The sequence below is a fragment of the Arachis hypogaea genome, chromosome 11 (assembly GCF_003086295.3).
Source record: "Arachis hypogaea cultivar Tifrunner chromosome 11, arahy.Tifrunner.gnm2.J5K5, whole genome shotgun sequence".
Lineage (NCBI taxonomy): Eukaryota > Viridiplantae > Streptophyta > Magnoliopsida > Fabales > Fabaceae > Arachis > Arachis hypogaea.
In genome coordinates, this window is record NC_092046.1 from 139,345,091 (window position 1) to 139,357,119 (window position 12,029).

General features: G+C 31.8%; 2 protein-coding genes across 2 annotated transcripts; one reads left to right on the forward strand and one right to left on the reverse strand.

Annotated features, from left to right (window-relative positions):
* Nucleotides 1-699: 699 nt before the first annotated feature.
* LOC112722984 (uncharacterized protein At5g19025) lies at nucleotides 700-4,093 on the forward strand. Its single transcript, XM_025774194.3, has 2 exons — nucleotides 700-1,479; nucleotides 3,763-4,093. Exons 1-2 carry the CDS (start codon nucleotides 845-847, stop codon nucleotides 3,806-3,808), a joined length of 681 nt encoding a protein of 226 aa, XP_025629979.1. The 5' UTR covers nucleotides 700-844; the 3' UTR covers nucleotides 3,809-4,093.
* A 964-nt stretch (nucleotides 4,094-5,057) lies between these two features.
* LOC112722983 (uncharacterized) lies at nucleotides 5,058-6,390 on the reverse strand. The gene has a single exon (XM_025774193.3). The coding sequence runs from the start codon at nucleotides 6,273-6,275 to the stop codon at nucleotides 5,352-5,354; it is 924 nt and encodes a 307-aa protein (XP_025629978.1). The 5' UTR covers nucleotides 6,276-6,390; the 3' UTR covers nucleotides 5,058-5,351.
* Between the last annotated feature and the right edge of the window lie 5,639 nt (nucleotides 6,391-12,029).

Here is a 12,029-nt window from a genome sequence, read left to right on the forward strand (position 1 = left end):
TCATCAATCTATTCGAATAACTTATATTTTGGCATTCTCCCACAACGAACATATCTTCTTCTATGGCTTGCTACTGCTGAAGAAGACATGACAGCAACTGTCTCACCACAAAAATAAAGATGACTCTTTCTTATGAGGGTTTTGGAGCTACAAATTTCTGAAGATAAGTGACTTTCATCCATGAATATTCACAGACTATGAGAAGCAAACAGAGGAGAAGAAGGGTTAGGAAGAGGCGAAGAGAATCAGAACTTAGAACTCTACTGAGTGTGAGTGATTTGTAAAGGGTAAATGATGGGTATAATGTTCGATTTACTCATCCTTAATGTTTTTTGTAATGTTTACTGTCAATAGAGACTTAATTGAAAAAAAAAATTGATACAGGACCCAATTAAAAGGAAAAAAGTATAGAAATTTAATTGAAAATTTGGTGAAACGATAAGGACCAATAGAATAATTAAACATTAAATTATATTATATCTAAATTGATTTAATTTGATCTAGTATAAATTGTATACTTTTTTATTTTGTAAATCGATCAAAATCACAGTATGAATATTATTTTAATCGTAAATTTTTTAAAATAATATATTTTTTTAAATTTCATATATCTCATTTTAAGCAATTTTAATTCGTATAAACGAAATATGTAAAAGAAATAGAAATGAGTAAATATGCTACAAATTACCTATATCTATAAATAAATATTTAAATTATTTATTTATAAAAAATCCCAGCAATGACAATATTTAATTAAAAACAAACAAAACAAATAAATAAAATAAAAATAATAATATTAAATTAATTTAAAAAAAAAAACCCACGTCAATAATTAATCTGTAAGATGCGCCAGCAGCAGCTATTGGCCACCATAACCACCGCCATCGCCACCATGAGTCCCCCTTGTCCTCCACCTCCACCGCCACCAAAACCCAAATCTACGCCGATTTCCGGCGCGTGCAGCTGCAAGCACTCACCGTCGGCGACTCTGGACCTTCTCATTCTCATATTAGTGCTCTTCTCTGGCGCGTTCCTCCTCTCATCGTATTTCTCCTACATCTTCAACTCCCTCTCCCTCCTCCTCGCGCAATCGGCGCCTAACCTCCACCAGCTCCCGATCTCGTGGCTGCTAGGGTTCTTCACCTTCTTCGGCGTCTCGATCGTGATCGTCGATTTCTGGTGCGGCGCGCGATCCAGGAAGTGCCGGGCGCCGGGCTGCAAGGGACTCAAGAAGGCGATGGAGTTCGATTTGCAGCTGCAGACGGAGGAGAACCTCCGTTGCGGCGCCTCCGATGAGATTGACAGGCTGCCATGGAAGGGCGGCAGGGAAGGCAATCCTGACTACGAGTGCCTTCGGTCTGAGCTCAGGAAGATGGCTCCCGCCAACGGACGCGCCGTCTTACTCTTCCGAGCGCGTTGCGGCTGCCCCATTGCCAAGCTCGAAGGTTGGGGCCCCAAGAAAGGAAAGCGCCATAAGAAGTCAGTTCTTCTCCCCTCTTTTGATTTGCTCAATTTATGAATTTGCTGTGTTTTCTGTCCTATTGCAATGTGACTAGTGTTGTTTGTTTTTATAAGTGGTTCACTTTTTTATTGGTTGGGACTTTATTAATTTGCATGAATTATCTTGAGTCATTGAAGATGTAATCTGATTATGTCTCTTTGAATGGAGAATTGTTGCTCTGGCTGCTGCATTGTGCTGTGTTTCTGAGTTCTGGTTGATATCTTAGCCGTTAGGCGTAGAAGCTATCACCCTTTATCTGGTTTTTCCATTCGGTTGTAGATCAAGTTTAAGATTTATCCCCTTTGGTATAATAGCAAGTTAGCAACTCCATGTATGCATCTGTAGACTCTGCTGAACTTGGCTTAGTTCACAAGTCACAACCACCTTTGAGTCTATACCTCTTTCCACAGAGTTTCATTTCCTAAATCGCCATTAAGTGACGGCCTTCTCGCCGTCATATTTCTATGAGCCCTGGGAAAGAGAGTTGTCAGTAAGAATACAGTGTTCACTCTTCATGTGCAAGATTACCTGTGATTTTCTCCCTATCGCTATAGTATGAGCTTCCTTTGAGTTTAGGATTTCATTGACAGTAATCTTAATGCCTATATCTGAGGGTCTAAAAGTTTGAGGAGTGTCTAAGCAGTCCATACCTGTTGTATACCTGACAAAATAAAACTTGTAGGAGCCTTTATTAGACATTCCGAATATTATTGGGGTTGTTTGAGTGTTTCTGCTACTTCTATGTTCCAGTGCCAGCAACTTTTTGGGTTGGAAACGTTTTTATTGGGTGTTTTAAGTGTTTTTGATTTATGACTTACTCTGTTTCTTACTTCATCAATTTCTTATAACCTTAATACTGAAAAACATGTGAAATCTTTGGAGTTTCCTGGGAGATAACTCATTTGACTTCAAAGTGAGCATGCAGTTGCTAGTTGCGGTATACTAAAGTTTATGACATCAGTTATTAGACTGTGTTAAGTTTTGAAATAAGGGGCAGGTTTAGACTAGAATGGCATGTAGTTACGGTTCTAAGTCGAAGGAATGTAGTTTTGAACCTAGTGATTGCATTCCAGGCTTTGGTACATATTTGTAAAAGAAACATGTAATTACCTATATACGAATGTTTTTAGGTCGTTGGTACATATATGTATAAATGATAGAATTAATTACCAACGCATGAATTTTTGTAGGTCTGAATTCTACTTCCATTAATCTAGAATATATTTTAGCAAACAGATGCCCTCGACCTGCTCAGGATTCAGGACAACATTCAACGACATGTATGGATCATATGTAAGATGTTGAATGCAAATACTGCAGTAAACAATTGAGACTTTATAGGCTTAAGCATAAGATATATACAGTGGAAAACATTACCAGGAAAAATAATTTGTTAATTTCTCTTTTCCTCGGGAAAAATAGGGGAAAAAAAAAACGACGACAGAAACCAGGAAACACAATAGAAATGAGAGAGTAAAAAACCATGAAGTTGATTGTCAGGTGAAGAACTGTTCTAGTTGAATAATGCATTAATAATTCAATCTATGATCAATAATTATGCTAGTATTCTTCTGGTTCAGAGAACTTTAGACTTGGCTTACCTGGTTACTGTGTCTGTGAGGCTTAGGTGGATGATCAGAGAATAAATACCATATTTCACAGATTGGGAAGAAGGAAAACTGATCAAATTCTGGGTTAGATATTCTCAGTTCTCAATGTGTTATTTCATTCTTGTCTGAATGAAAACTTACTGGTGACATGGTCGCTTGATATTATGGTTGAGAGTAAGTAGTAAGCATAAGTTTGTTAACCAAAAGTTTGAACCTCCAACTGTGTTTCCCTTGTTCAACAATTTTCAACGCTGAAATAGGGTGTAAGCTTTATGCTTTATGGATCAATTGAAACACAGATAGTTTCCACACTTATGATCTCCCTGGTCCCTACTTGCATCATCTGAATTCTTTTGCAGTATTTTGCTGTGAGCTTTATTGTAAATATCTCTCTCGCTGTCGTATGCATTCAATTCTCTCATAAACTGTCCTGCCTAAATTTCTGTTAACCCACAAAATCTGAAGTGCATCATGCATTCACGTAGAAAATAGAAGTGGAAACTGACCTTGCCAATGATTCATGAATTATTTCACAATTGCATTAGCTACCCATCTAGTAGTTAAAATTTGTTGCAATCTATGACTTGAATGAGTTCTTTGAAATTCTATTTTGGTGCTTCCCTGACACAATAATTTTAATGATACGAGCAGATCCCTACAGAATGCGACTGTTAATGGAAAAGGAGATCATCGCTGATACACTGTGGTGTGGTGTGGTGTTTCCATCACCGGCATCTCAATATATATCATTACCATCTCAATGTTCAATGTTTCACTATTTACTTGGAGACTTGTTCACAATCAGAATCAATTTTTTGTTAAGGAAAAAAGAAAAGTTTATAATCTGATATTTTAGTATTACCCGTCCTTCCTTATGTCTGAACTATATCTATATATCTATCTAGGCTAGGGGTCTATCATCTTTGGAAGGATCATACAAAATTAACTGCAATATAATAAATATTGGATTTATCATCGTTGACCCCTTTCCTTGGCTTTACTTATCCACAAGTTGCTGATCCTAAACTTGTTCATCCCTTGGTTTGCTCCTTTGACGAAAATATCGTTTCGGGGTATGATTTGAAACATTGTTTGGACTGTAAAACAAACATGTTTTAAATTTAAATAAGATGCTTGATTACGCTGGTCTATACAATTGGTTGTGTACATACATGGAACTTTCCTAGGAATGTTCACTCCAATTTTGCTTGTGGAATAAATAATAATAATTCATCGACTTTGACTGCATATAAGAAAAATGAAAATATTGACATTCTGGAATAAAGGAGTTTTCTTTAGCAGCCTTTGTTTCTATGTTATTCTTAATGTTTACTATCGATATTTCGATATATGCTTAATTTTATTGGAATTAAAAAGTTGTTAGGCTAATAACCTTCAAAAAGAAAAAAAAAAAAAAAGAGAAAAAAAGGAATCCAGAAGAATATAGGTTAACTTTGAAACTAAAATATTATCGATTAGTAATCATCATGCGAAGAACTATGTCAATATTAGTCATATCGTTGTCACTCTTCCACAAGAATCCGTCAATATCAAAAGAAAGTCATTTTCATGCATGCAGAATCTGAATGCCTGGATGGCTTATTGAAAATGGAATAAAAAGTCGTCCGAATGTATGAAGAATCTGCACCTTAATCAGCATAGAGCTTAATTAAACCTGGAGTGCATATAAGAATAAATAAATAAAAAGAAGAAAGGCTACTAGAAATATTATAGTTGGACCATTTGGTAATGTCCTTGGAATTTGGATATCTTCATATTTTTAATTAGTTAGCATGCATATACCATTGTTTTGCGTTGGAACTCCATTCATACCATAAAGTATTAATAGTATTATTTTAGTTAGAATTATAAAGGGTTGGCAAACTAGCATTTATAAATAGAAAATTAAAGCTAATTGTATTAATTTTCACCAAAAGCAAACAAAATAAAATAATTTACGACTGGTAATATAAGCCAAATACACACAATTCTACAATCGAATGAAAATATGAAATCAACCTTGTAAATTAAAAAAATGACTTGTACCTAGACATGCACATTTTTCTCTAGAGATAGAACCACATAATTGGTAGCTCAACACAATTAATTTAACACCTAAACAACAATAACAAGGTGGAACCCACCACCCTAATATATCGCTGTAAGTATTTACATTCCAAAATCCCAACAAATATAATCAACTCACTTTTGTTTAATTAATTTAATTAAATTTGATGACTTTATCTTCCCATGTCATGAGCACCTGAAGAAAACGCTTTTGCCGCATGAACAAAGCTTTTCTCCTGAGACTCAACGTCGTCGTTTGACTCTTGATCCTCCACATCAAACCCCAGAGAAAAATACTGCACCTTTTCACCATAAAGCTTCACCAAACCCAAGTACATAGAGACCGCAAACACAGTGACCAAGATGATGAACCAACTGAACTCAATGTTGACGAGCGAAATGGCACGATGAAGTGCCTCATTGCTCGAGCACCTCACAACTTGGTGACCTTCCTCGTCATTGATGAAGCAACCTTTTGGTATAAGCGATGGTGTCCACAGCATGTAACCCATCACTATCAACCACAAACCCTGGAAGAATATGCTTATTGAACGCACGAAGCTCACCAAGAAGCTCTTTGGGAACCCAATCCCCATTAACGTGGTGGAAAGAGAAACAAATATAACGAGCTGAAGGAGAAGGTGGTATTGTCCTTCTGGACCCATGTGATCCGCTGAGTGAAGGTGGAAGAGAAGGAGTTGCTGAGAGAAGGCGATGGCCGCAAGCAACTGCGATAAACCATGTTGCGAAGGGGTGTTGAGTTTGTCGAGAATGATTGAAAAGACGGCGAAGACGAAGAAGGTGAGGGAGATGGAGGAGTGCTCGAAGTTGTGGAGGTGGTTGGAGGGTATGGTTCCGTCTGGGTCGAGAGGTTGATGGCGTTCAGGGCCTATGAAAAGTTCCATGGATACAGAAGCCATGGAAGCAGCCATGATGAGAATAAGCTCAAGGTATTTGAACTTGGAAGATGGGAACCATGGCTTTGAGGTGTAGGATTTAGGGTTGAGTGCATGGAGCTTGATGTTGTTGAAGAGGTGCCATAAACCAATTAGCAAGAACCCAAAACCTGGTGCCACGTGTCCCACCAGAGTCCCCATATTTGTGTTTGTTTGAGAGGGAAAATGTGTTAATATTTGTGATGATGAGGCAAATTAAAGAGAGACAGAGTTGTATTTAAGAGGGAAAATGAAAATGTCTAGAGTGTTCTCTTGTAAAGCGAAGGGTTTTGAAGTCCAACTTTGTTTGCTTATCTTTGGTTTTTGCTTGAGGAATAAGCTTATACTATATATTATATGTTGAATGTTGTTTACTTTTAATTCTTGGAGTTTGACCATATGAACCTTGACGAATGCGATGAGGGTAGCGCTGGCTTTCTAGAATATAAAAATAAACATACCACGAACTTCTTGTGCTCTTTGCTGATTTTGACAATTATTAATGATATGTTATTCCTTGCCTAAGTTTTAATTATCTTCTTTTTATAATAAGACGAAAACATGTTTTCCCCGTTCAAATTTGGCACTTGTTTTGTTTCTTTATTTTTGTATTCGCCTTAATGTTCTTGCGTGCAATTATATTTCTATTTGTATTTACTATAATTTGAACAGATAATTTTAAATTAATGGTTTGTACCATGAATCCGGATAGTGTTTGATTTTCATAGTTGTGCGATATGTTATCATTTTGATTTCATAACATGGCTTAGTTGGCCATGAAACAACAAAGAGGATAACTTAAGCGTAAGCGTCATGCAAATATTACGAAACCGGCGGCGAAAAATCGAGGGGTTGGTACCATTTGTTTCCTGTATATGTTTATCTTCTTTGTTGGATATACAAATATTCGGTCTTCAAGTTAATTCAATAAGGTTATGTTGGGTCTGACTTTCTGTTTGGTCATTGTATTATTTGCTGAGTTTTCTTATCAAAAATGCAAATTTGAATTCCAACCGCAAAATATATTGAATTCTTTCCCTAACAAAGCTGACCAACTTATATGCTTTTCTTCTTTGTGCCTTTGTTACGATAACTGTCCCTTTCAAGGCAATTTGTTGAAAAAAAAAAGAAGAAAATTCTTTTTGGACAATTTTAATTTTTACTGCTTCTTTTAATCATACTTTTCCAAATGGATTTTTAAGACAGAGATTAATCTATTTTTGTTAATAAAACTTTCTTTTAAATTAAAATAATATTATATGTCTTCCATCTTTAAAGAATATAATTTTTAGAATATTTATAAATATAAAATATCTCTCGTCTGAGATAGTTATCAAACCTTAAAGAGGATGTATTACAACTATTCTCTTTACTATTGATTTGTGAGATTATTGCAATTTTCATATATCAAGACACCAGGGACGGATGTATGTATAAGAGTGTGGGGTAATACGATTTAAAATTTTGTTGAGTAATATATGATAATATTTATTTATTTTCACTAAATTATTAAATTTGACTCTATAATAATTTTTTACTTAATTTTTGTACTTTATAGTCAATTTAAAAATTTTATATTAGATGTCATTAAAATTATCAATTCTCAATTTAAATGAAATTTGTATTTTTTCTTAGAAATCAACTCAAAAAAGTGTTATTTTTTTTTTATATATTAGTTTTAATTTTTTTCTGTAAATACATTAATTGAAAGAACTTTTTTAACTATGAATCTCAATAAGAATTGACTTCTAATTGTATAAGAAGTAAATTTTTAAATAAGTATTTACTTATATATATGTAAAAGAAATACTATACATCCAACTCTTTTTATGAATTAAGTCTAATCAAGTTAAACAATAAAACTTAAAATAATATTAGTCATAACAGATTTTTGTTGTTTTAAACAAATTTGATTGGACTTGGTTAACAAAAAAATATGAATATGTAGTATTATCCTATATAAAAAACAGATATTTATAAGGGTAAAGTATATTTTTTTTCCCCGAAGTTTGGCAAAAGTTTTTAAAATACACTTAAGTTTTATTTTGTTTCAATTTTGTTCCAAAAATTTTCGATTTGCATCAAATATACCCTCGGAGGCTAAATTTTCAAAAAATTTAAGACCAATATAACAATAATGCATGAAAATTATGCTTGATTTGCTTGTGTTGAGGGGTTGTTCTTATGAAATTGTTGTTGAATCGATCTTAATTTTTTTGAAAAATTAGCCATCAGAAGTATATTTGATGCAAATCGAAAACTTTTGGGACAAAATTAAAACAAAATAAAACTTAGGGATATTTTTAAAACTTTTATCAAACTTTAAGGACAAAAAAGTATACTTTACCCTAGCTATTTATAAATGATTATTTTAGTATTTTAATTTGTAAAATTAGATATTATAAAAATTAATCATGTTATATTTACATCGAAAATAACTACCTGTGTATATATATTAAAATAAAAAATACACATTAAAAATAAATTAAACAATATATATATTTATATACGAAGACATAATAATTAATAAATAATTTGATAACTAATTTTTATGTACACATAATATTTTTATTTTATATATATATATTTTTACCTTATTATCAAAATTTTCTGGATCAGTTACAAAGACACCAATCACATTGCAGAATGTCACCTTAGCACATGTACCGGTTGATTTGTGTTACGATTCTTTAGTAGCTATATACATTGACATTGATATGTTCTGTGTCCCACATTTTTAATTTTGGTAAAAACTTACGTTACAATTGCCTATGAGTGACGTTGATAATTAGAATCCTCGTATAAGGATTTTTTTGGGGAAAATTATTCTAAAAGATAAGATTTAATTATTAAAAAAGATTTTTAATACTAAAATTATTAAAAAGAATCAAACTTTTTTATAATATTTAAGGTGTGCGAACCAAATTTTTTTATAAAAAAATAAATATATCTTTAATTTTTTTATTTTATTTTTATAATTTTTATGTTGATAAATTTTATTTCTCTTAAAATTTTAGTGATTTTTATTAATTATTTATTTATTTTTATTTATTTTTTTATTTTTATGATCTTTATCTAACGAAAAAAAAGACAAAAGATCATAAAAGTAAAAAATAAATAAATAATAAAAATTACTAAAATTTTAGAAAAAATAAAAATTGTTAATATAAAAATTATAAAAAATAAATAAATAATAGTTAAGAATTAATATTTTAATAATTAAATCTCCATAACGATCTTTTAGAATAATTTTTTATAAATTAATTAACTAATTAATTCCAAGTGAATATTCATACATATCTATATAGCGTTGAGAATCAAACAGCATATATTAAAGATTATAAAAATAAATAAATAAATAGTTAAGAATATATTTATCTCCTTATAAAAAGATTTGGTTTTTTTTCTTAAATATTATAAAAAAATTTGGTCTTTCTTAATAATTTTGATATTAATGGTCCTTTTTAATAATTAAATCTTCCTAACGGTTCTTTAGAATAATTTTTTCTTAAATTAGAGTAATGTGAGGTAATTAATTTTTTTAGTTAATATTAATTAATTTTTTTAAAAGAATGAATATTTATTTTTACTTTTGACATTTTTTTAAAGGATTACGAGATTCTAGATAATAAAACTCTCTTTTTAGTTTTTATTTTTAATTTTGTAAAACTGATTAATTCTTTTGTTAATAAATTTTTTATGGAGTTAGAGTTAACTAAACATGCATATGTGATACGTTAATCAATTAATTTTTTGTTGGAATCTTATTTTTTTGAGGTAATTATCAGGAACTGTTTAGAATTTTTTTTTGTGACCTCTTTCATATATATTAACTAAATTTGTTGTATAAAAAATAAAAAATATTAGTGATTTTTTTTTAATTTTTACTTATAAAAATTAAATAAATGATATACATTACTGAAAATAACATTGCTTATCTGTTATATTTATTTGTCATTAATTATTCTAAAATGTTAAACTTTGAATCTTTGATATTATCTCTATCTAATTAGTTAACATAAATATTCTTATCCATTGTATTTATTTTAGATAAAATATTGAATTAATTTTTTTCATTATTCGAATAGAGCATACATTTCTAATAATAATGATTTTATGTAAAGAGAAAAATTCAAGGGCTAACAGAATTTATTATTTTTAGCCTACACTTTTAGCTATTAGCCTAATTTCTTTAATCTAAAAATCCAACATCATACTTTTAATTCATACTTTAAAATATTAATAGTTAACAACAGGCTATTACGCTAGTACTCTATCATTCCTCTTATATGAATTATGATGTTTAATACTTTAATAATTCCGCTAGATAGACAACGAAAATTGTGAACAACGTGAACAAGTTGCACTCCCGGCCTACAAAAAGTGAAAAAAAAAAAAAAGAAAAACAGTCCATCACAAATTACCCTCCCAAAAATCTAATTTTCACTTTTAGCACTTTAACCATCCACCTTCTGACCCTTTTACATTAGCACTACCATTCCCCAAATCCTGATCGCATTGTCGTTTCCTACCTCACCAGCCAATCTCAGCACTGCCGAGTTTTCTCCCCATCAAGCCGTCGGTGTTATGCCAACTTCCCTACTAGACGCATCTTTTCAACTGATTTACTGGGTGTATGGGTGATAATTCGGCAAATTTGATAGTTGTTACTTAAGAATTGAGGAGGATGTTCGTCTTGTCATGTATGCGGTTGGTTCTTTTATAAGAGAAGTGCATGTTTATTTGATTTAGTACCATTGCTCTATTACTTGAATTGATAGCTTCGGCATGCACATGCTCCGCATGTTTATTTTGTTATGTGCTTCGGATTTAATTTGGTTTAATTATGCTTGAATAGAAATTGGATTTGATTTGAGTCATTTAAGTTGGGTGCACAGGTAATATTTTGGTCAATGAGTTAGTTGTTACTGAAGTATTAAAGAGAATATTCATTTTACCTAATATGTGGATGGTTATTGCCCATCAAAAAGAGGATGTTTATTTGGATTATACCAATGGTCTTTGACTTGATTTCCTATGTAGTTTTGGAGTTAATTAAACAGTTAGTTTAAACTTAGTTTAATTGTTCCTTATTTTACATAATAAAATTAGTTTCAATAGTATGCATTTATTATATTTTTTTAATTAAAATGTATGGTTATTCTATTATTCGTTAAATATGTGAAACTTAACCCTTTGTTGGTTCTTAACAGATTATAAACCCACTTGATTTGTGTTGTTGATAGGGTAATATGCAGTTCACTGTTATTGACTTTTACTTTAACATAATTGTATTTGCTCCTTACGGCTATTTCCTTTGTTGACAGAAACTAGTAAAGACGCATTGTTCACTTTGTTACAAGAACAGTATGATAAGCCACTTGGAAAAAAATAATGCCGAAACAAAACTGGTGGAAATAGAAGCTATAGGATTCGGATTCCTGAATCCCGCACTAGCCTGTGAAGCAGGATATCATAGTTCAGCTAGCAAGGGACAACGACATCCGAACAAGCACAATGAAAATAGATGACGACAAAATTTGCATTAACGCCGAGTTAATTGGACGGGTTTTAGGCATTCCTTCTGGTGGTGAGTTTATCTTCCATATTAAGTAGCCTTTGCTGTGCCTAGTCGTTTGATTTTGATGTTTTTATCCTACCGGTAATATGTATTTGGATGTTTCAATAATGTAAGGCAACGACTTTCCCAAATTCAACAAAAAGAATATTGCCCATGTGGCTATCAAACGATAATTCCAAAGAGGAATGACCACCAAACTGCATGATTTCGTCTACAACTGCTTTATGGAAACCGAAGCAAACATGATGGATTTCAGACGATATTTTATCTTAATGGTCTTAAAAATGTTCCTGTGCCCAACAACTCAACAAACAATCTCGCCGTGGCACATACCC

Coding starts and splice junctions, on each gene's coding strand:
- LOC112722984 (XM_025774194.3), top strand. CDS start 845: ATGCGCCAGCAGCAGCTATTGGCCACCATAACCACCGCCATCGCCACC. Junction 1,480..3,762: donor AAAGGAAAGCGCCATAAGAA/GTCAGTTCTTCT, acceptor TGATACGAGCAG/ATCCCTACAGAATGCGACTG.
- LOC112722983 (XM_025774193.3), bottom strand. CDS start 6,275: ATGGGGACTCTGGTGGGACACGTGGCACCAGGTTTTGGGTTCTTGCTA.